At 38.4% G+C, this 24,919-nt stretch overlaps 1 protein-coding gene across 4 annotated transcripts in view; it reads left to right on the top strand.

The window, feature by feature from the left end:
- SKIC3 (SKI3 subunit of superkiller complex) overlaps nt 1-22,491 on the top strand; it is a 114,689-nt gene extending 92,198 nt beyond the window's left edge. For all 4 annotated transcript variants that reach the window (XM_027768829.1, XM_027768828.1, XM_027768827.1 and 1 more), the window contains 7 exons: nt 1,243-1,371; nt 3,373-3,494; nt 5,839-5,997; nt 9,010-9,162; nt 12,575-12,705; nt 16,569-16,692; nt 21,886-22,491. In XM_027768829.1, coding sequence (XP_027624630.1) covers nt 1,243-1,371; nt 3,373-3,494; nt 5,839-5,997; nt 9,010-9,162; nt 12,575-12,705; nt 16,569-16,692; nt 21,886-21,963 — 896 coding nt within the window. In that variant the 3' untranslated portion in view covers nt 21,964-22,491. The remainder of the gene's footprint in view (nt 1-1,242; nt 1,372-3,372; nt 3,495-5,838; nt 5,998-9,009; nt 9,163-12,574; nt 12,706-16,568; nt 16,693-21,885) is intronic.
- The last annotated feature ends 2,428 nt before the right edge of the window (nt 22,492-24,919 follow it).

Here is a 24,919-nt window from a genome sequence, read left to right as displayed (position 1 = left end):
TCCTGCTAACCACAAGATGGCTGCTGTGCCGCATCAACTGATGGTCAACTCTGCTTGCCAGAACTGCCTTCCGGAGACTGTATTCCATGGAGACTCACCTACAGTTGCGGAACTGCACGAGACCCACACTTGATCCAACCTTGAATGGAATCTATTTTCCCTATTGTTAAAAACTTTGGACTCCTGGCCCCTCTCCCTCTACTCGCAGGTATCGCATTTTCAATGACCCCTCTGGAGGATAGCTGTCCATAGAAGAGATAGAGTAATTGGGAGAGGGGGAAAGGGCTGAGGGTCAAACATAGGATAAAAAACATATTTATATGTATGAAAGTAGAAATGGAACAGTATTGGTGACGACATGCTTGATTGAGACACTATGCAGTTTATCCTAGATGGGAAACTACACTTGGTGTGTTGTGATGATACTCAGGGAATGAGTGTTAGGCAATATAATTTAATATAAAAAACATATTTATATGTATGAAAGTAGAAATGGAACAGTATTGGTGACGACATGCTTGATTGAGACACTATGCAGTTTATCCTAGATGGGAAACTACACTTGGTGTGTTGTGATGATACTCAGGGAATGAGTGTTAGGCAATATAATTTAATATAAAAAAAATAATAATAAGCAGGAGGAAAAAAAAATGCACATTTGATGACTGAAGAGAGGTGTATGGACACAACTGGGGACTACTTTATAGTATGTGCATTCTACTCCCTGGGGTTTATGCCTAGGATCAGATTTGGATACATGTGTAAGGATATGTCAGCTGTGCTAGCTAGTGGATATATTTAGACAAATTGAGTTCATTGGTAGAACAATTGGATGGGGGGGGCGGAAGCCATTGAGGGCAATCATGAATGTCAGGGACAATGGAGGAGGAAGATGGGACATGGCAGAGGGTGGGGATGGGGAACCTAGGATGGCAAAACAAAAGGCAAGGTATGCAGGACACAAAAATTGGGAAATCATTTGCTGAGAACATATATGTTGATGTGCTTGATTGAGCCAATGCACAGTGTATTTTGGATGGAAAATTCATATGTGTGTTGTGATGAGAAAAGAAAAAAAAAATTACAATAAAAAAAAAAAAAAAAAAAAAAGAAGGTGGGGTCTTGCTGAAGATACAATTCATTTGCTTGTTTTTATTACCCATATACTCTTATTCTCCTTTTTGGTAATTTTTCAACAACATGTTGATGTTAACAAGCTTTCTAACTGTTTCCTGGGTTCAGGTGACCCTGCTGTCTGGGCCGTGCTCATGGCCGCGTGTTATGCTGACGATGAACTGGCTTTAGTGAACAGCACTGAGCCCAAGAGGATGGATTTATATTTGGCACTGTTGTCTGCTGTTTCTGCTTCAAGTAAGTTTTAAAAAACATGGTTATACATGATTTAATTCAAGATCCATAAGTGGTTAAATCAGGAACACAAACAACTTCAGCAGTCATTGTTATAAAAATGCATTTATTAAAGAATCCATAGGTATAATAAACTGTACAGAAATGTGAAAGGCAAATATATTTTCCTTTCCATATAGTTTAAAAGTCCAGTATATTCTGTTAGCTGAGAGTTTTGGTTTTTTTTTTTTTTTTTAGTTGTCAGAGGAAATACACAGTTGCTTTTCGAAGAGAGAGAGAGAGGCAGATAGGGACAGGGAGAAAACACCCATCAGTGGGATGTGGTCAAGCCACAATCCCTTTTCTTCCATTTCTCTGTCCTATTAGGATTTTGGGTACATACACATGCATGCTAGCTGTGTTTTTCATGCCACTGGGGTCAGGATTTGAACCATGGCTGACTGTGTGGAATCTAGCCCTCTAACTACTAGGCTTGGAGCTGGCTTCCCAAGATGTTTGTTTTATAGCATTTACCTGCCTTTAGATTTTGCATATGTTTTAGGATAGAGTGACCTGGAAGGAGTCCTGTTCTGAAACCAGTACTGAAATTGTTCTGTAATTTTTTCTGCGAAGAAGTCTTTTAGGAGGGTAGTTGTCACTGAATTAACTTTGGGTTAACAATTATTTTTTAGTAAATGTTAAACATCAGTACTGCCTGTTTTTCAAGGCAAATTAAGAAAAACAGGCTTTTAAAATTTTAATTAATTAATTAATTAATTTTTGCCATATGGATACATGCACTTGCCAGAGAGAGGCAGTGAGAGGGAAAGTGGGGAATCACCTGCCCCACAGAAAGAGGGAGGTGGCCATGCTGCAATCCTTCCTCCATTCTCCTCTTGGGATTTTGGGCATTTACACATATGTGCCTGGCATGATTTTCAATCTGCTGGGTCTGGGACTTGAATTGCAGTTCGACATTAACGTGAATTCCAGCACTTTAACCACTAGGCCACCTGCTGGCTCCAAAACAGGCCCTTGTTTAATGGAGTTATAATATAAACTCTTTTATAAGATTGAAATATTTCAGTAAAATTAACTTATTTTAAGTGGTAAATCAGGAAAAATTAGTTTTAAGCCATGCTCTTCAGATTAAAAATAACAACTATTTTTTTTTTTGAAAGGTTTTTGCTATAGGGCGTGTGCGCTCGCCAGAAAGACAGAGAGAGACAGAGAGACAGAAAGTGAGAAATCACCCCCTGGTGGGATGGCCATGCTGTATCCCTTCTCCTCCATTCTCCTCTCGGGATCTTAGGCACACACGCACACGTGCCCGGCATGAGTTTAAGCCACTGGGTCCTGGATTTGAACTGCTTCAACTACATGGGAGTCCAGTGACATAGCCATTACACTAACTGCTGGTCCCACTATTTCTGGTTTTGATCCACTCTGAAAATCTCTCAGATTACATTAGGATTTAGGTCATGGGTGTTTAAGTGTTTATTAAGATAGATGCATTAATATCTACCATATTTTTACTGTTTTTTTTTTTTTTTATTGGGTTGTTGGAAAAATGGTGACACATTTTTGCATGGAAAAACAGAAAAAAAAATATGGCATGACTTTCCCAACAGCCCCAGTACTTGTTGCCTTATTCTGTCTCTATTTTTGTTTTCAAATCTTTTTCTGCCTTGTGTGGTTTTAATTGTGTATTTTATATAATTTTTTTTTCTCTTCTTTGTGAACATATCTGTTATACTTCTTTTTTATTTTTTCCTAGCGACTGCTCTGAAATTCGCAATAAGCATTTGCAACTCATCCAAGTCTACTTTCAAATAACACTATATCACTTCATGGGTGGTGTGAATACCTAATAACGAAATAATCCTAATCTCTCCCTCCTGTCCCTTATATCATTGCTGTCATTCATTTTGCTTATGCATAAGCACTTACACGGATGTGTATATATGTATTATGCACACACACATGTGCACAGAAGAAGCTAACATTGATATTTTTTGTTTACAGTTAAAGACAAAGAATTCTTTGAAAATTACAACCAATCTCTTGAAAAGTGGTCCCTCTCACAAGCTGTCACTGGTCTAATAGACACAGGAAGAGTATCCGAGGCCGAAGCACTGTGCACAAAGGTATTAGCATGGAATTGTGCGTTGAAATTCATAGCTTCTCATCCTACCTGGAAAATGGTTTAAAAAACATAGTACATGTTCCTTAAAGAGCGTATGGTGGTGGTGGTTATGATAACAATCAACATTTATTCATTACTTGCGCTAAGTCAGTCACTGTAGTTAGTGTTTCGTATTTAAACTTTGCAACAATCCTATGTCAGTATTTATTATCACCATTTTCATAAATGAGAAAACCAAGGCTTAAAGGGGGTTAGTAACTTCACAGGAACTCCCAGCTAGAAATGTTAGAGTTGCAATTTGAACTCACATTTTTCTGATTCTAGGATTTATGCTCTAAATAAGTCTTTTTATTTTTGTTTTTTGGTATCTTTAGGGAGTCAGCATTTTCCTTTGATTTCTGTTTCTCCCTTCAGAATACTATATTTTGCAGTACTCTTTCATTTGCAGAGTTCTGAACCACACAGAATGATTGTGGGGACTGAGGAGTGGGTGACCAGAACTACTTGGTAGTTGGTTTTTACATGCCAGGATTATAGGGCAGTCTCTGTGAGTAAATTCTTAGCACCTTGCCTAGCACGTAATAAACATGTACTGAATGAATGAATCAGTTTCATAAATCCACTCAGAAATGGTGGGTAAGAGTTTTCCATATGACTTTTCATAGAAGCATCGTGTTTCATCAGTGCTTACCAGGAAGATTGTTTTGTCTTCCTGGAATGTGTTTTTGAAAGAGCGGTGTAAATTTTTTGGAGAAAGAAGAATGGACTTTTGAAGAGCCCCTTGGTCCTGAACTCTCTGAAAAGCGAAGCAGACTCCCTGTCTTTTATGTAAGGAGTTTTATCTGAGAGGATGTGAGGGCAGGCTGTTACACAGTAGGTGTTTACTGACAGTTGCTCTGAGCTCTCTGATAGAATAAAGGACACTTTATGAACCAGTCCTTGTCATTTTATTGTTCCAGTTTCATACTTAGGAGAAGGCAATCAAATTTATTTTAGCAATACATTTAAGACTACAATCTTTTGGAACCAGCAGATGGTGTAAGGTTACATCGCTGGACTCCCATGTAGTGAACTGTGGTTCGAGTCCCAGACCCAGTGACTTAAAACTCATGCTGGGCACATGTGCATGTATGCCAAAAATCTCAAGAGGAGAATGGAGGAGAAGGGATTATTGAGGGATGATTTCTTACTTTCTGTCTCTCTGGAGAGCCCACGAGCCCTTTAGCAAAAATCTCTCTTAAAAAAAAAGTTATTTTTTTGTTTTTTTGTTTCGTTTTGTTTTGCCATAGGGTGTATGCCCTTGCCTGGAGAGAGACAGAGAGTGAAAGGGGAGGTGAGAAATCACCTCCAAGTGGGGATGGCCATTCTACAATCTCTTCTCCATTCTCCTCTTGGGGTTTTGGGCATGTACACACACACTTGCAGCCTGATTTTAAGCCAGTGGGTCCAGGACTTGAACTGTGGTCAGCCTTATAGGAGTCCAGCACCTTAACCATGATGCCTCCTGCTGACCCAAGACTACAATCTTTGAGTGAAAAACAGAGAAGTATGCTCTTAAGGGACATGCAACACAGAGAAACATTTAAAAAGTAGAAGGACTTATTTAGGGAAATTATGTAACTTGTTCATATATATGAAAATATGTGTACACACACAATATATGTTTATATTTATGTGTGTGTGTGTTTTAGGATATAATAGCTCCAGGTGAGAAAATGGGTCACTTCCCCTACTCCCACTACCTGAGAGTCTGTGCCTAGAAGATAGATGTGCAGTGAATATCTTTATTAAGAAGTTGAGAAAGAAACATTTATACCTCTTTTCTTCTTTCATTGTATAGTTTGTTCCAGTAAGAAATAACAGTAGCCTTTACTTTTAATTATGTCTTTTCTAAGTTCAGCTACTTAAATTCAGAACGTAAGTTTTTCAAGATAGTACCTGAAAATAAACCAAATTAAAGGGACAGAGTAAGTCTAAAATAAATGACTTATAAACTACAATAATAGCATTACTGATTTTAAAGCTTATTTTAATGTAGAGTTTGATATTCTCAAGCTCTTTGGTATATTATTTACTTAGCTTTAATAACAAAAGGGTTTTTTAAAATGTTTTTTTTTTTTATATATATTCAATCACGTATGTCACTTGGCTTGCAAAGTGAATATTCCAACTTGTATACATTTCTCACCAGTCCAGTGAGAATACTATGCACGTTATGTTCAACAGATAATAACCTATTTCTTTGTCCCATAAATGCCTTGCCTCTCTATGGAGAATATTTTATCTTTCACGTTTAATGTTAAAGAACCTGCTTGATATATTTCTATTTGGGGTTTAATTTTTAGAACTTAAAAAGTAACCCTGATCAGCCAGCTGTCATCCTGCTCCTGAGACAAGTTCAGTGTAAACCGCTCCTGGAGTCCCGAAAGCCGCTTCCAGATGCTGTGCTTGAAGAGCTGCAGAAAGCAGTCATGTCCAACTCAAGCTCTGTGCCGGCTTGGCAGGTACGTTGTCTGCTTTCTTTGAAATGGTATAATTTTAGACTTACTCTGTCCCTTTAACTGGTTTATTTTCAGGTACTATCTTGAAAAACTTAGGTTGTGAATGTAAGTAGCTAAGCTCAGAAAATGTATCATTAAAAGTAAAGGCTACTGCTATCTCTTACTGGAACAAACTACTACGAAAGAAGAAAAGCGGCATAAATGTTTCTTTCTCAAATGTGTAGACAATATGCCTCTTGTGAATAATAAAATTTTACTTTTTTTCTTTCTAGTGTTTAGATGCTGAATTTTTTTCTTGCCTTATTGCACTACTAGAACTCTAATACCAAATTAAATAAACATGGTGATAAGTAAACATTCGTGTTTTACTTATACCACAGATAGAAAGCATTCACTGTTTTTTAAATTATGAATGATATTTCCTATAAGTTTTTATAAATATCAAATTAAGGAATTTCTCTTCTATTCCTAATTTTCTAAGAGAGTTTTTTTATAATGGTGGGTCCTGAATTTTCTCTCTCTTCTTTTTTTGGACATAATTATTTTTCTTTATTCTGTTAATGTACATTGATTTTCAAGTGTTAAGCCAGCCTTCTAATTTTTATAATAAGTCCTACTTAGTTATGATGTATTACTATTTTTATATGTTCCTATAGTTAATTTGCTAGTATCTTTTTGCTAGTATCTAATTTAGAATTTTTTGTATCTATATTTGTGAGGGAAACTGCCCTGTAATTTTTTTTTTTAGGTTTTTTACCATTAAGCACAGGAGAGCGCATAGTTCACTGGAGAGAGAGAGAAAGACAGAGAGGGGGAAAGTGAGAGATCACGACCCTGTGGGGATGACCACACTGTAATCCCTTATTCTCCAATTTCTTGGGACTTAGGGCATGCATGCACACATACCCAGCATGTTTTTCAGGCTGCCAAGTCCAGGACTTGAACTGTGGTCACTGGATTCCCATGATCTGGTGCCCTCACTAGATCACACCACCTCCTGGCCTTGTAATTTTTCATTCTCATGATAGGGAGTTTGTCACATTTGCGTGTCTATTTTGTTATTCCTTTTTCTGTTTATTTTTTGAAAGTTCGTACTAGAGTGGCATTATTAATTTCTTAACTATTTAGAAAAATTAGATATTAAAGCCATTTAGGCTAAGAATTTTCCTTATTGGGAACATTTTAAATTACAGGTTAAGTTTCTCTTTAATAGACAGGCCTAGTAAGACTTCTTCTTTCTTTAGCATTGGTGAGTTGCAAAGAATTTCTCTAGTGCAATCAGAATTTCAGACATGTTGGCATAACATTATTTATTACATTCTCTTTCTAATGTTTGCAGTGCCTGTAATGATCTATCCCTTTTTTGTTTTTATATTAATATTTTTTATTTTCTCCTTTTTTCTTGTTAATTGTAGAAATTTTTCTTCTAAAGGTCAAGATTTCATTGTGTTGATTTTCTTTGGTATACTTTCTTTACATGTTATTAATTTCTACTCTTTGTTATTTTCCTCACTCTGTTTTCTTTAGGTTTAATTTGTAGCTTTTTCCCTCTTCTAACTTAGTAAAAAATGATTTTTTCTCTTCTAATATATGCACCCTTGAGAGATTTTATGTAATGTTGTCATTGTCATTATATTTTCTAATATTTATTTCTAATATTCATTGATATTGATTTGACTCAGTTTTATTGCCAAGTTTTTCATATGAGTAGATTTTCTTGATGTCTTCCGTTGCTGATTTCTAATGTAACTCCACTTAAAAAGACCATAATTCATGTAATTACCATCCTTTGGGATTTGTTGAGATTCGTGTTATGATCCAGTACATGTTCAAAATTGGTAAATGCTGCACACACTTGCGAAGAATTTGTATTCTGCAGTTAGTTGAGTGTAGTCTTCTACATATGTCGTTTAATCAAGCTAGTTAATGCTGGTTAAGTATATTTAAATCATTTTAATCCATCCGGAGTTTTTGTCTGTTTCTTTTAGTATTGCTGAGATAAACGTGCTAAAATCTCCATCTATGATTCTGGATTTGCCTATTTTATTTCTGTCAACTTTTATTTCATAAATTCTGTGTTCCTGGGCACATAAAAATGTAGGAATGTTTTTATCTTCCTGTTGAGTGGACTCTTTTGTCATGAAACATCTCACTTTATCTCTCAATGTTTCTTGTCTTGAAGTCTACTTTATTGGAAATTGATACAGCAACACAGACTTTCTAGGAATAGTATTTACACGTTATATCTGTTTTCACATTGCATTTTGGGGCCAATGGGTGGCATGGTGGTTGGGGTGCTGAATTCCCACGTGGTCGACCATGGTTTAGGTCGTGGACCTGGCAGCTTGAAAATCACACTGGGTGCATCCCCACAATCCTGAGAGAAGGGAAGAGAGAGGATTGCAGTGTGGCCGTCCCCTCTGGGAGTTGATTTCTCTCTCTCTCTCTGTCTCTATAGTGAGCACATGTGCCCTCTGACAAAACAGAAACAAAAACCCACCATTCCATTTTTTTTTTTTTTTAAAGTTTGCTTCAGGATTTGTGCTGTCTTCAGAGAGACAGAGAAAAGAGGGAAAGTGAGAAGTCACAATCCCCAGGGCAAATGACAACTCTGCAATCTCTTCTCCTCCATTTTCCACTCAAGATTTTGGATATGTGCACACATGTGCCTGGCATGATATTCAAGCCTCCAGTTCTGGGACTCGAAGTGTGTTGTCAGTCGTATGGAATCCAGCTGCCTTAACCTCCATGCCACCAACCGGTCCTTGATTTTGTTTCTGACTTGCCATCTTGGGAGACTTTTAGACTTTATTCTGGCGAAAGTCAGTAAGCTGTTGGCAATAGAATAGGCAGTATACCCGTTTCTTGACCTGTAATTTTTGTTTTTCAGTCACAATACTTAACAATGAACAGAATTTTAACTTCATCAAGGTTTATTGAACTTGTCCAAAGTGCATTACCAGACCACGTACTAAGCTAAAATCCTCCGCATCCGTCTCCCCTTCTGTTCCTTAGTGGCTGGCACACGTGTATCAGTCCCAAGGAATGATGGGTGCTGCAGAGATGTGTTACAGAAAGAGCCTGCAGGTGGCGTCCCAGCAGGGCAGCTGGAGTGGGAAGCTCTCAAGTCTGTTGAGGCTAGCCCTGCTTGCATTGGAAGTCTGCATGGTAAGAGTATATTATAATTATAATTACGATCATGAAAAATGGATACTCTTTTCTTTAACATAACTGAGAACTGTTGCGTTCTTATTGTCTCACTGTCCTCATTATCCTCATTGTGGCCTCTTGATAGAGTGTATTTGAGGCTCTCGATGCACATACAAGTAGTATAAATCCATAGACTACAGCAGAACATTGTCAGGATTTGAGAAAAAAACGATTCCAGTTTTACAAATTGATTTGTAGTAGAATATACATTTTTTTGTTTCTTGGTAATCTAAATTAGAATTAAATCCAGCTACTGGATTTAATTGTGTGACAGAATTGCCAGTATTTAACATTTCAGTCTTCTTTTGTTCCACTTGACGTTGCCTTAGAGGGATTTCTAATAACTTAGGACTTGACATCCTATTTTCTGATACCAGTTTATGTATATGAAACTGAAAGTCTTACATGCTACTGGGAAAATTCTTCAAGATATGCATTTAAATGGGGGTGAGAACAAACTGTAGGACTGTACATATGTACCCCTACTTGAGTGTTTGTATGTGTGCTATACATTTTTAAGATACGTTTATCTCTAAATGCACCTTGTGTGTTTGTGTGCTGATGTGCTTATAAACACATAGAAGGATAGACCCACATGGAAAGATATATAAGAAACTTAATGGCAGTTACTTTGGAGAATGTGAACTGGAGAGATAGATAATCTTTTAGCTTAACTTATTACATGTTGTAAATATTATTTGGTGGGTTTTTTAGTGCTGGGAAATTAAATCTGACCTGGGGTAAAACAAATTAATAATAGCTATAATATTAGCGAACACATACAGCACTTAGTCTGTGCTAGGGACTGTATAAGTGCTTTAAATGCATTAAGATTTTATTAGTCATAGTAACCCTACTTTACCGATGCAGAAATCAACTTGCCCTTTAGTAATCAACTTGCCATATGAGAGTACTTCTAAAGTTCATGGAAAAAGTGGAATTAAAGTTGGAATTTAGTTTAATGCAAAACATTTTTGAAATTTATGCACAGATTTTCTCAATATGCATCTTTCATGAATTTTTTTATTCAATTTTTTATCTTAACTTTATTTTAATTTGACCAGAGAGGAACAGAGAGAGAGTGAGAGAGAGAAGGTAAGCCACCAGGTCTGGGACTCAAACTATGGTCGGACATGTGGGAGTCCAAAACCCTTAGCCACCCCACCACCTGCTGGTCCCCCCTTCATGAACTTTTGAAGTGCCCTCTCTCATCTGCCTGCCCAGCTACCACTGCTGAGTTCCATTTCTTCTGTTTTACCATCTGTGAAGCCTTCACCTGATTAAATTGTGTAGAGCCTTTTTCTTTTTTTGTAATAGTGGAAGTAATTAATAATGTCTACTTTGCCTTCTTGTGGGGTTGTTATGAATAGAAAATGAAATAACATATCCTTTGTAAATGTTACCTTTGTAAACTATAAAGCACCATCCATGTCTGACTTGTTCTTGTCAAAAATTTGACATCTGAGAATTATTATAAAGGAGAAAGGAGATGTCATATTTCTGTGGTAAAGAGCTGGCAGTATGAGGAAGAGGTATATATTAAAATTAGATCGTTTGGGGACCAGTTGATGCTGGACTTCCACGTGGCTGACCGCGGTTTGAGTCCTGGACCTGGCAGCTTGGAACTCACGCTCGGTGCATGTGTGGCCAAAATTCTAAGAGGAAAATGGAGATGGGATTATGGTGTGGCTATCTCCCTAGGGGGTGATTTCTTACTTTCTGTCTCTCCAGCAAGAACACATACCCTATAGCAAAAATCTCTAAAAAAAAGACTGTTTTATGAAAGACCACTTTATGTATAATATAAGAACTAGATGGTAAACTGAAAAGTGAAATATTAGATTAATGTACAGATTTTTGAAGCAGGTACAATATGAGGGGACTTCAAAAAGTTCATGGCAAAATGGAATTTACATTTATTTTGTTGCCCCAAAAATTGAAATCTATGCATAGTTTTTTCATAATATGTATTTTCCATGAACTTATTGAAGATCATTCATACTAACCTATAAGGAAGTTGTTAAAGCATCACGAGAGTGGAATTGGAGAAGGATTTGTGAAGAATTTCTTTGGAGAGACCTGTTGTCACCTGCATTTTCCTCCTGCACATTTCTACATACAGACAGACAGACAGCGAGGTGAGAGAGGGTTGCCGTCAAAGAAGGGGAGGCTTCGCTGTCTGTTGTCCGAGGCCCTCAAGGCACATGACTAGAAGCATTTGGGCAGGTGCCTGGCACGTGTTTCAGGGGCTGTGGTTCTCAATCCAAGACGTTAGCACAGAGCAGATAGCTGCTAGTATTTGGAAAAGTGCCTGCAAGCTTCTGGGAGACAGTGGTCAACTGTGTGCATGCCCTAAAGGTGGGTAGGAGTGACTACTCGTGGAGCAGCCTGCAGTGAAGGAGAGTAGCTGGAGTTGGGGATGGGCGTGGCAGCACTCGGAGGTCGATAAGTATAGAAATGAGTGATGCCAAGTGTGAGGGTGGGCTTGAATAAGAAGTATCTTAGGTCCTGTCTTGTAGAGCTACTTAAAGGGATGGTGGGATCTCAATAGAAAGGAAGATCGAAGTTTCCAGACTTCTGGAGAATGTGGAAAGAGTAAATACTGGGTTGTCAGGAAAGTCGTGACGTGTTTTTGCATAGAAAAACAGAAAAATGCGTCATGATTTTTCCAAGGACCCAATACATTTGACTAGGTTAGCGGAACTGCAGAAGCTCAGGGCAGGCTTTCTTGGTTATATATCTTGTGCAGTATTGGTTTAATGCTCTGCAGTCACCATCTTGAAATTATTATTATTATTAAAAATTTTAATTTGCTACAGGGCACATGGGCTTGCTGGAGGGAGATAGAGAGAGAGAAAGTGAGAAAGCACACCCTGTTGTGGATGGTCACATCACAGTCCCTTCTCCCCCATTCTCCTCTTGGGATTTTGAGCATGCATGTACACGTGCCCGGCATGATTTTATTAAAATACTTTATTTCAACCTGTCCTTTCTCCTTAGGTAATTTTTGAAATGTACTACTTTATATTTATTACTACAAGTTATTTTAATCATGGTAAATTAAGCATTAAGCTTTTTTTATTGGGCTGATAGATTTTATTCATCTATGTAGTGTAATAGTGCATTTCCTCTTAGCAAGTATTTTAATGTTTTTTAAATATTTCTTTTTCAAAACCTTTCTTTATCTCAGTCTACACTGTTTCGTAGCCCCTAAGTGCAGGGATCATGCTTTAGTAAAGATGTTCCTTGTATCATTTACATGTTGACTTGGAAAGTAGGTAGGCATTCAGTAAATGAGAGTTGAATTGCTTACTTTGAAAGTAAGTGTGCTAAAACCTTTCTCACTACTATTTGTCTTTTATTTTTGCAGGCTAATATTCCCAATGATCACTGGCCCTCCCTGGTACAAGAAGCTACAACTGAGGCCTTGAAACTTTGCTTTTGCCCGCTGGCTGTTCTTTTACAAGCTTTGCTACAATTCAATCGCAAAATGGGGGCAAGGTATAAAGAATCTATGTTCAGTGTTTTTCTGGAAAAAAATTAAGGAAAGCTTTATAATTATATAGTTTAGGTTAATAAATTTGAGGTTATTCCTATATCTGTAGCTACTATAGAAGAGTTGTTTCTAATAATTCAATGAGGAAGAAAATAATTTTATGCAATGGCTTAAAAAATAATCTGGGGATCAGCAGGCGGCATGGTATAGTTAAGGTGTTGGATTCCCCCATGGCCAACCATGGTTCAAGTCCCAGACCTGATGGCTGGAAAATCATGCCAGGCACATGTGCAGGTGTGCCCAAAATCCCAAGAGGAGAATGGAGGAGGAGAGATTAGGCATGGCCATCCCAAATGGGGAGTGATTTTTCACTTTCCCTCTCACTGTCTCTCTGGTGAGCAAATGCACCATGTGGAAAAAATCTTTGAAGAAAAATTTGGTACACACATAGAGGATATAACAGGTTTTACATGTCAGCATTTCAGGGACAGCCTTGGAGTTTCGCTCTCTGCTGTTAGAATGAGCCAACTATGTGATGCCCCAAATCCTGAGAGTAGACTAGAGGAGAAGGGATTGTGGCTGTGGCCATCCCCCTTGGAGGTGATTTCTTGCTTTCTGTCTCTCCAGCGAGTGCACACTCCCTATAGCAAAAATCTCTCTCTCAAAAAAAAAATAAAAAAATTCTAGTAGTATTTTTATTGGAGGATGGGGTTAGAAATAAATTTAAGGAAAATTATTTAAAGGTCATATGGATGAAAAAAAGAGGCAAGAATAGTTTAAAATTCCTAACAAAACAAAACAACAACAATAAAAACACAACAAAGAAACCCCCAAACTGTGCAACCTAGTTCTGATAAATATCGCACATGATACAAAACAACCATAGTGAAACTGGTTTAGGGGCAAACATTCCTGGACTAGAACAAGTATTTTAAAATAGAGTATGGGACCAGCAGGTGGTGTGGTGGTTAAGGTGAACACCTACCTGGTCTACCATGGTTTGAATCCCAGACCTAGTGGCTTGAAAAATCACACCAGGCCCCCAAAATCTCAGGAGAGGAGTGCAGGAGAAGGAATTTGCAGCATGGCCATCCCTGCTGAGGGATGATTTCTCACTTTTCCTTCTTTGACATGCACATATACCCTATGACCAAAACCTTTTAAAAAAAAAAAGAAAGAAAGAAAAGCAAAGAAAAGCAAAGCAAAGAAAGGAAAAGAAATTGAGTTTGATACATATTAAAATATTGCTGGGGGCCAGCAGGTAGTGAAGTAGTTAAGGTGCTGGACTCCCACATGGACAACTGCAGTTTGAGCCCTGGACCTGGCAGCTTGAAAACCATGCCCACACATGCCCAAAGTCTCTAGAGGAGAATGAAGGACAAGGGATTGTGTTGTGTCTGTAATACCTAGGGGGTAATTTCTCACATTTCTTCTCTCTGTGACTCTCCAAGTGTGTGCGCACTCTGATGAAAACGTAAAAACAAACAAACAAACAAAAAAAGTGGCTGAAGACATATCACACAATAAAGATGAAGGAAGAATGAAGACTCTGCCTAATCAGCAATTTCAGCACTATTTACTAATATTTATTTATTTTTGGTCATTTCTTTTGTGTAACTGATTTTTTTTTTTCATTTTCATTTTCTCTTTTTTTAGGTTTTGCCATAGGGTACATACATGTGTACTTGTTGGAGAGAGACAGAGAGATGGAAAGTGAGAAATAATCCCCTAGGGGTGATGGCCATGCTGCAATCCTTTCTCCTCCATTCTCCTCTCAAGATTTTGAGCATGCACGCACATGCACCCAAGCTACCTGGTCTGGGATTCAAACCATAGTCAGTCATGTGGGAATACAGTGCCTTAACCACCATGTCACCTGCTGGTCCCTTTCGTATAACTGATTTTACCAAGAAATGTTTTTGGCTATAATTTAAACTTTCTAATGAATTCCTGTTATACTCAGTGTGGGTGACTTAGAGGGTATTACCCTGATTTTCCCTTGTAATTTTTGTTAATATCCCCATAATTTTTATCAAATTCAAAAACTAGACTAAATAAACATGAAGTCTAAGGAAAAATGTGCTTGTTACCTAATCTGTATGCCGAAGCATCTTGAAGCTAGTTTTCTGCTTCCAACCAATTGGTACTGTATAAGTTCCTTCTGTGTAGTAACACTGAAAGTACTACTATTTATGCTGTTTCTACCAAAATGGATGTTTTTAGATAGTACTTAGTTTTTTTTTTTTTTTCTATAGGGAGTGTACGTTTGCCAGAGAGACAGAGAGACAGAAAGCGAGAAATCACCCTCCAAGGGGGATGGCCATGCCGCAATCCCTTCTCTTCCATTCTCCTCTTGGGATCTTGGGCATGCACATACACGCACCCAGCGTGAGTTTAAGCCACTGGATCTGGGACTTGAACCACGGTCAACTACATGGGAGTCCAGTGACATAACCATTATGCTAACTGCTGGTCCCTATAGTACTTAGTTTTTAGATAGACCTTAATGAATTGGGAAAGAAAAAATTAGAACATAACTGTAGATCAGCCTGTTATTGCATGGGTTCATGTATCATGCAAAACATTTAAAGCCTGATATACTAAGCCTCTTTTGTAGATGTTAAATATGTTTTGTTCTATTCCATATCACCTTTGTATTATTTATTAATTAATTTACTTTCAAGAAAGATTAGAGGTGAACCACTCGGAAGTACTCATCAAATAAGAGCCTTCTTGGGGGACCAGCAGTTAGTGTAATGGGTATGTCGCTGGCTACCAAAATGGATGTTTTTAGATAGTTCTTAGTTTTTTTTTTTTTTTCTATAGGGAGTGTACGTTTGCCAGAGAGACAGAGAGACAGAAAGCGAGAAATCACCCTCCAAGGGGGATGGCCATGCCGCAATCCCTTCTCTTCCATTCTCCTCTTGGGATCTTGGGCATGCACATACACGCACCCAGCGTGAGTTTAAGCCACTGGATCTGGGACTTGAACCACGGTCAACTACATGGGAGTCCAGTGACATAACCATTATGCTAACTGCTGGTCCCTATAGTACTTAGTTTTTAGATAGACCTTAATGAATTGGGAAAGAAAAAATTAGAACATAACTGTAGATCAGCCTGTTATTGCATGGGTTCATGTATCATGCAAAACATTTAAAGCCTGATATACTAAGCCTCTTTTGTAGATGTTAAATATGTTTTGTTCTATTCCATATCACCTTTGTATTATTTATTAATTAATTTACTTTCAAGAAAGATTAGAGGTGAACCACTCGGAAGTACTCATCAAATAAGAGCCTTCTTGGGGGACCAGCAGTTAGTGTAATGGGTATGTCGCTGGACTCCCACGTAGTCGACCATGGTTCGCATCCGGACCTGATGGCTTAAAACTCACGCCGGGCGCGTGTGCGTGCATGCCCAAGATCCCGAGAGGAAAATGGAGGAGAAGGGATTGCGGCGTGGCCATCCCCCCTGGGGGGGTGATTTCTCGCTTTCTGTCTCTCTGTTTTTCTGTCTGTCTGGCGAGCGCACGCGCCCTATAGCAAAAAAACCTCTCCCCCTAAAAAAAGAGCCTTCTCTCCATTTTATTTGGAATCAACCTTAATTTACTTATCTACAAAATGGGAATAAGGTAGTGAATATTAGGACCATATATGTAAAACTCTTAGCTTAGTACCTAGAGTATGATATATTTAATAAATATTAGTCAGTATTATTACTTTTATTGTTACCTGAATAAAAAATTTGTGAGTTAGGTACCACATCTTCAAAAAAAAAAAAAAAGATGTTTATGTAAGACCTGTATATGAAATATCTTATGTTATTTACATACTTCAGACTGAATGTACATATCTTCTTTTTCCAGAGAGACACGGCGCCTTTTGGAGAGAGTGGTGTACCAGCCTGGGTATCCCAAATCCATTGCATCAACTGCACGTTGGTACCTGCTGAGACACTTACATGCCAAAAATGACTATCAGCTGATTGAAGTAAGGCATTGATTTTATTTAACATATTTCATTTGGACCTCAGGATTTTAGAGTTATTTTTCAAAGTTACTCCATGTTGTGATTAACTTTTTAAAAGAAGCATGTGATTCTTGGACTAACAAGAAACTACAGTGTCTTCTTCTGCATCTGTTGAAAGTAGGGACACTCTTACGCACATGGCTCAAGTGTTAAATATATTTAAGGAGACTTTGCAAAGTTCGTGGAAAAATGGAGTTAAAGTAGAGACTTAGGACTGGCCCTCTGGCTCAGCAGCTAAGCCCTGTGTGTAGGAAGCTGGATCCCACAGGGCTGACTGCAGTCCAGACGATGGCCTGGTGACTTGCAAACATGTGGCACTCAGCTGTGTGAGTGCCCGAACTCCTGACAGGCCGGAGAACTGCAGAATAAGTGATTATGGTGGAACTACACCTCACTGGAGATTATTTTCTTTCCCTTTCTCTCCCTCTCTCTCTGGTGAACACATATACTTCTGGCAAGTAAAACAATAATTAAATACAAGTTTACTTTGGTGTAAAAAAATTTTCAACTCCATGTGTGATTTTTCATAATATACATTTTTCCATAAATTTTTTTTTTGGAGAGGTTTTCGCTATAGGGCTCGTGTGCTCGCCAGACAGACAGAGAGAGACAGAGAGACAGAAAGCGAGAAATCACCCCCCAGGGGGGATGGTCACACCACAATCCCTTCTCCTCCATTCTCCTCTTGGGATCTTGGGCACTCACGCACACGCGCCCGGCGTGAGTTTAAACCACTGGGTCTGGGACTCGAACCGTGGTCGACTACGTGGGAGTCCAGTGACATAGCCATTACGCTAACTGCTGGTCCCGCTCCATAAATTTTTTGAAGACCCTTTTTATAATTTATTTTCCTGTAGGTTAATTGTGAAATTCCTATGTATTTATTTATTTTTAAAGAATTACTTATTTTAATTTTATCTATTATAATTATTATTATGTTTTAATTTTCTATAGAGCATGTGCACTCATCAGGGTTGTTGGGGCAGGGGAGAGAAAAGTAAGTGACTAGGTCCAGGACTTGAACTGTTGTCAACCATGTGGGAGTCCAGCACCTTAACCACTATGCTGGCCTAAAATCCCCCTTTTAATATTGGAATATCAACAGTTGAGGCTCTTTTGCATAAGTAATGAGCTCTTTAACGCTATATTTAAAAATAGTGTAACGTAGTTTCAACCTGTTTATATGCAAGATGTCATTATATAGGGGGACTATATTCGTTGGGGTGGCATTACCATTTCAAAGCCAGAATCCAAACAAAAACAAGGATGGGGGTTTAGGGAACTAGGGAATTAGATTTAAGTAATTGGATACTAAGGGTAAGTGGCAAATGGTTTTATTTTTTAATTTTCTGTAATAAAATATATTAAATTAATGGATATTCTTATAACCTATCAATATACTTTTTTAAAAAGCTTTATTTTTTTTTTTCATGAGATGCCCCCAGCTGGGTCTCATCAAACTACAGTCCTCCTCCACCCCAGTCTTCCAGCCAGCCAGGATCACAGCCATGTCAGGTGTGATGAGGTCGGTTCAGGCCAACCTGGGATCTGAACCCCACACCTTCTTGTGTGGAGCCAGTATCTCACAGTAGCACTCTACTGCTTGTGCCAACTATGAATACATCCTTATAAGTTTTCTTAAGTGAAAGGGTAGAATTATAGGGAGCTTGCCTAATTGGCAATATTTTATCTGTGAACCAATGAGAACATTTACAAGTTTAAAAGTTACCCAGTAGATATACTGAAGTTAATAAAAAATTGAACACAGCTGATCTGAAGCCCTTATCTTGTGAAATTATAGCGATACAAATTTATGCCCATTTGTGACCTGAGAACCAAGAATCAACTTTTCTTGTTTTTTTTTTTTTTTTTGTCAGAAATAAATTACTTAACGATACGCCCTCGAACATTTACAAGTTTAAAAGTTACCCAGTAGATATACTGAAGTTAATAAAAAATTGAACACAGCTGATCTGAAGCCCTTATCTTGTGAAATTATAGCGATACAAATTTATGCCCATTTGTGACCTGAGAACCAAGAATCAACTTTTCTTGTTTTTTTTTTTTTTTTTGTCAGAAATAAATTACTTAACGATACGCCCTCTCATATTATTTTTTTTTTTTTGTCAGAAATAAATTACTTAAAGATACCCCCTCTCTTTCATATTATTAACATGTTCTTGCTGTATTTTTAAGTAGGTGGACAGAATACCTTGGTAAAAGATAAGTCTTTAAAAAATGGTCGAGTAGTAAACCCAAGGATTGAAGATGCATGCGTTGGTACTGGTCTTAATATTAACCGCACAATAATAGCGTTGTTTTTGCCTGCCTGTATTTTTCTTTTCTTGAGCTTGAAATGTGATACATTTTTTTGGTCATCTATTTAACCTAGAGTTTCCAAACCTCAGAACTATTGAGATTTTGGACTGGATAATCCTTTGTTGGTGGTGGGTGTTGTCCTGTTCAGTGTTAAATGTTTTGCCACATCCTGGCCTCTAACACTAAATGCCCTACTTGTGATGATCAAAAAGTCTTCTAGACTTTGTCAGATGATCCTTGGGATATAATTGCCCTTGGTCGAGGATGTCTGATTTTACCTGTTGGTAATAACATTCTCCTAATGTGCTTTGTAGAATAAGAGAAAAGATAGAGAAAGGTGTTAAATGCTAGTTGTATTTATTTTTTTAATAGTTATTGCAGTGGAGGCAAATAGGTAAATAGATGGGATTAGAGGTAGCAGAATCTAATGGAATGTTCATATTGTCTTTGAAAAAATTATTTTACTTCTAGCCTTTTCTATAAATGCATGTGATGGGCTGGCCCCAGAGGCTAGTAGTTAAGGGAATCAGATCCCACATGGCTGACCATAGTCTGAATCCCAGCTTTAATGGCTTGAAAAATTTGCTGAGCAAGTTCGGATACATTCCCCAATCTCGACAGTATGGAGAAATGAGAGAGAAGGGACTTCGGTGTGCACTCGCCCTGTGGGGATTGCTTTCTCCCTCTCCTCCCTCTGTTTCTCTGTCCTCTCTAGGTAGTGTATGCTCCCTCTAGCAAGGAAAAAATGACATAAAATGCATCTGATAAAAATGTACTTCTCACAGGATGGCTCTGGTATCTAAATACATGAACATGTCTGTATATGAAATTCTTTTGGGAAAGGTAGAGTGTACAAAAATGCATTGGGTGGGGCCAGCAGTTAGCATAATGGCTATGTCACTGAACTCCCATGTAGCCAACCACAGTTCAAGTCCTGGACCCGGTGGCTTAAAACTCATGCCAGGCGTGTGTGCGTGTGTGCCCAAGATCCCGAGAGGAGAATGGAGGAGAAGGGATTACTGCGTGGCCATCCCCCCTGAGGGGTGATTTCTTGCTTTCTGTCTCTCTGTCTCTCTCTGTCTGGTGAATGCACATGCCCTATAGCAAAAACCTCTCCAAAAAAAAGAAAAAAAATGCATTGGGTTGGTGCCAGCAGATAGCATAGCGACTAAGGTACTGGACTCTCTCATGATCCACTACTGTTCGATTCCTGGACCTCGCGGCTAAAAAAAAAAACCACACCAGGTGCTTGTCCATGAGTGCCCAAAATCCTGACAGGAGAGTGGAGGAGAAAGGTTTGTGGCAAGGCCATCTCCTGGTGGATGATTTCTCACTTTCTCTCTTTCTCTGGTGAGCACATAGTGTGCCCCCATGGCAAAAAAAAAAAAAAAAACTAAAAAAGAAAAAAAAGGAAAATTATTGGGTTAATTTTCTCATAACTTTAACCAACACTTTAAGAACACGTTGAAAATTGGGACCAGCAGTTAGCGTAATGGCTATGTCGCTGGACTCCCATGTAGTTGACCGTGGTTCATGTCCCAGACCTGGTGACTTAAAACTCAAACCAGGCACGTATGCGTGCGTGCCCAAAATCCCGAGAGGAGCACAGAGGAGAAGGAATTGTGGCGTGGCCATCCCCCCTGGGGGGGGGGTGATTTCTCGCTTTCTGTCTCTATGTCTCTCTGTCCGTCTGGTGAGTGCACGCGCCCTATAGCAAAAACCTATGAAAAAAAAAACACATTGAAAATTAATGAAAAGCTTTTTCAGTACCCACAGCATTTGAAATAGATGTCTTTTGGTGAAACATATAATATTAAATAAATATTAATGTAAACAATTCTTGGGGAAAGGAATTATAATCAATACGCCACAAACCAAAGGGTCAAATGTTGGGGACAGTTCACCGCGGGTCTCACCATTGCATTTCTAAATATCCTGTGAACAGGGGGCCTGACTACCCTTTGTTCCAGACTGTCTTGTCAAAGATGTTGGTGTAGTGCACAGCCTTGGGGGACAGACTGTCTCTCTGCATATAGGCATTGCTCACTGCCCATTATAAAATATTCCAGTCTCCTAGGTGCAGGCTTCCCACGGAATGTGTGGGCAGCCGTGCGAGTCCATCCATGTCAAGCAGTGAGGCGAAGGCAGGGGGAACAGGTGCGAGCACGCTGATGCTCATAGAGTTTGCTTTATTCTGAGTAATGAAAACTTCTGTCTCTGGCCCAGAAGTCCTGTATTTTCTGGCAGCACCCATGAAACTCTGGAAGGCTAACTGGTCAGCTTGCAAGCCGAGCAAAATCTCTGACCTTTCCCACTGTTTAACAATGAACAATCGACAGATGCTTGAGGAATTGAATGATCAGCTGAAATCCAATCTTCTGATTCGTGGAACTGGAGAAAATCATGGAAAGATGTTAATAGAGCTTAGACCCCAGAGCTTAGATCCTAAGCCGTGGTTTAAAGGGCGACAATGTCGTTTGGACAATTCTACGTAGAAAGTGGGCTTTTGGGGTAAGGATTTAGAGGTGATGGTATCAGAAGCAAAGCCACCAAATAAAACCTTTAGTTAGTTTTGTACAGGTGTACAGTAGCAACAATCAAAATGTTGGCGTCTACACCGATTTGAATAAATGACCCTTCTCTCTGAAGTTAGCTTCGAACAACTTATTTCAGCAAAAGTAACTGAAAGATTGCGTGTAGTCACTTTAACCATATGTAGTCTTATGTTGCCTTTCAACATTGCTACTGTTTGGAATACTTGCCTTCTATGGATCTAAATATAGGTATTGTCAATAAATAAACAAATACTAATAACACGTATATGATTTTCCACAGGTACTTGTAAAGAATGCTGAAATTCAAGGAGATAAAAGGGCATTGGAACTGAATCAGAAGTTGTCCTCCTCACAATAACTGTGAATTATTATTTTATATTATGGAAACAGAGACATTGAGAGAAGAAAGCAGTGAATCAAGACTTTTCCCTAAAGCAACATTTTTAAAATCTATAGTTATAATCATTTATTTCTTTTTATTTTAAAATCTGCAGAAGTTGTTTTTAAATTAAGGATGTAATTTCCCCTTAACTCTTTAATCTTATTTTAATCTGAGAAACGTCTTTGATTTGAGAAGTCCACCATGAAAACCATGTTTACCTTCATTACTCAACAGTTATTTGCCAACCATTATTTTCTGCATCTTGCATGATGCACAATAGGATATGTTTTTGTAATCTCTCACAATAAAGCCTTAATAGCCATTTAAAAAATAATATGCAAAAGCAGATTAGTGCCACGTAGAATTTTCATTTCTTAAAAGCACATTTGAAGATTTAACTCCTCTGACTTCTGGGGTTCAGACCAACTCCTCATAAAATCTCATCTTGTAACTTATTTTGCTAGTGGTTCATCCCAAATTCTGTTGCAGAAGCGCATTGTAAATGTTGGTGATCTTAGACTGCTAACAGATATGTTTATATACTCCAAAATACTCAGGTGTGTGGCTTCATTTAAAAACATTGGTGGAAAATTTTTAAAAATAATGCTGACCCTATTCAATCGAGCATACAACTCCTTCAATTATGATGAAAAGACATGAACTTTCTGGAGTAAAAAAGGTGTCTTGTTTTCTTTGTAGTATCAAAATCAGTCATAATTTCTAAATTTCTAATTCTTAAACTTGAGAGCACAGGTATCTTTCTTTTTTCCCTAAAAGCGCTCTGTATTTTTTTATACTGTATGTCATTAACTTTAGATTTGTGGGTTTCCAAATGTTTTCAGACATTCACATATTTCATTTGTTGTATGAAGATACGTGGTTATGTAATTTATGTGTGTGGTTTTTCAAACCAGCAGCTGCAGAGCATTACTTTGCGAGAGAAGATAACTGTCACTGCATTGTACTTCAGAGGGTCATCTATTAAACTCCGCTGAAGCCGAGGGTTTCCCAAATTTGACTGAATGTGACAAACTCAGACCTATGCGATCGTAAACTTTAGGGATGGGGGAACTCTACATTTTAAAAGCACGCATTAGATATTCTGATGTTCGTTCAGATTTGTGAACTGCTGGATTCACCCCATGATAGTTCTGCCCTTTCTTTTTTTAGCAAGAAGCAACACATGGCTCTTTTTGTGCTTATAACTATCAAACAGATCCAGTGCTTTTAACAGCTGGGCCACAGACTTAGTCAGAGGTGTGCTGCAGAGGGCTGTCCCTGCAACCCTGGTGCCTGTCCTCTCCCGTTTCCTTAGGGAAATACTTCTGCCTTTTCTCCAGCACAGGCTGGCACCATCTGCCTAAATGCTTTGGATTCAGTTCTTGTCATCTCCCTGTTTTTTGAGATGACACTTATTTTATGAGGTTACTTCCCCTAGAGTGTGGTCTCGGTTAGCTGTTATTCAGGCTCATAAGTCATGGGTAATTTTTATTTATTTATTTATTTTTAAATTTTGCTGTAGGGTGCACGTGCTTGCTTGCCAGGGGGAGAGAGAGAGAGAGAGAGAGAGAGAGAGAGAGAAATTACCCCCTAGGAGGAATGGCGTTGCCTCAATCCCTTCTCCATTCTCCTCTCAGGATTTTAGGCAGGTATTCATACAGGGCTAGTATGATTTTCAAGCTAATGGGTCCGGGACTTGAACTGCACAGTCACCATATGGGATCTGGTGTCTTAACCTCCATGTCACCTGCTGACCAAAGGTCTAACCTTTGGATTCTCTTTCCAGATTCTGACCTACCAGGGACCTTAGACCTAGGTTTCCTGGAAAGGAGAGTTGACAAAATACATTAGTCGATACCACCTCAAGAGCTTCTTTTTCTATACTTACGTGTACACGTCCTTTTCTTAACTCATGCTACCTTCTCTTCAAATCGCTACCCAGTTACCAAGAGCCTCAAATCATTCCTAATCATACAATTTTTCATAGAGCTTACTTTATGCCAGACCTAGACTGAATCATCTTAACGTTGTCATTTAACACTAGACAGTAGGGAAGAGAGGTGCTAAATAGCATGTTCATAGCGCCAAGTTTGAATGAATCTGTGTTACCAGATTACAGAAGCCTTGAAAGTGGCCAGAATTTCCCCTTAGAGTTTATACACAATTTTAATTAGAGGAAAGTTAGATAGAAAGTTTTTTTTTTTAAATTTTTAATTTGCTTGAGGGTGTGTGCAAGTGAGAAAGCACCCCCATGGGGATGGTCATGCTGCAATCTCTTCTCTCCTTGTCCTTTTGGGATTTGGGGCACACACATATACCTGGTATGTTTCTCAAGCGACCAGGTCTAGGACTGAAAGAGGACAAGTTGGCCATGTTGGATCCAGTTGTCCCAACCACCATGCCACCAGCGGGCCTGACAGTATTCTTCAGGTTCCACTATTTAACATTTAGATTAGTATTTTATTATTTTTGTTGTATTTTGCTGGGGAATTACAGTGCATTTTCTGCTATTTCTTATCTATTATTTTGACTATTATTCGTTAGATATTTATGGACTAGTCTGGCATCTGATGATAATTTTTATTTCCTATGGGAAAGACATTTCAACTTATAAGTAAACTTTTGGAATACCATCTCTTTGTCTCGTATCACTTGTGCTACCCAGTTACCAAGAGCCTCAAATCATTCCTAATCATACAATTTTTCATAGAGCTTACTTTATGCCAGACCTAGACTGAATCATCTTAACGTTGTCATTTAACACTAGACAGTAGGGAAGAGAGGTGCTAAATAGCATGTTCATAGCGCCAAGTTTGAATGAATCTGTGTTACCAGATTACAGAAGCCTTGAAAGTGGCCAGAATTTCCCCTTAGAGTTTATACACAATTTTAATTAGAGGAAAGTTAGATAGAAAGTTTTTTTTTTTAAATT

The sequence above is a fragment of the Tupaia chinensis genome, unplaced genomic scaffold (genome assembly GCF_000334495.1).
Source record: "Tupaia chinensis unplaced genomic scaffold, TupChi_1.0 Scaffold147554_1, whole genome shotgun sequence".
Lineage (NCBI taxonomy): Eukaryota > Metazoa > Chordata > Mammalia > Scandentia > Tupaiidae > Tupaia > Tupaia belangeri.
Note: the sequence above shows the minus strand (reverse complement) of the source record. Positions and strands in the feature narration are given on the sequence as shown.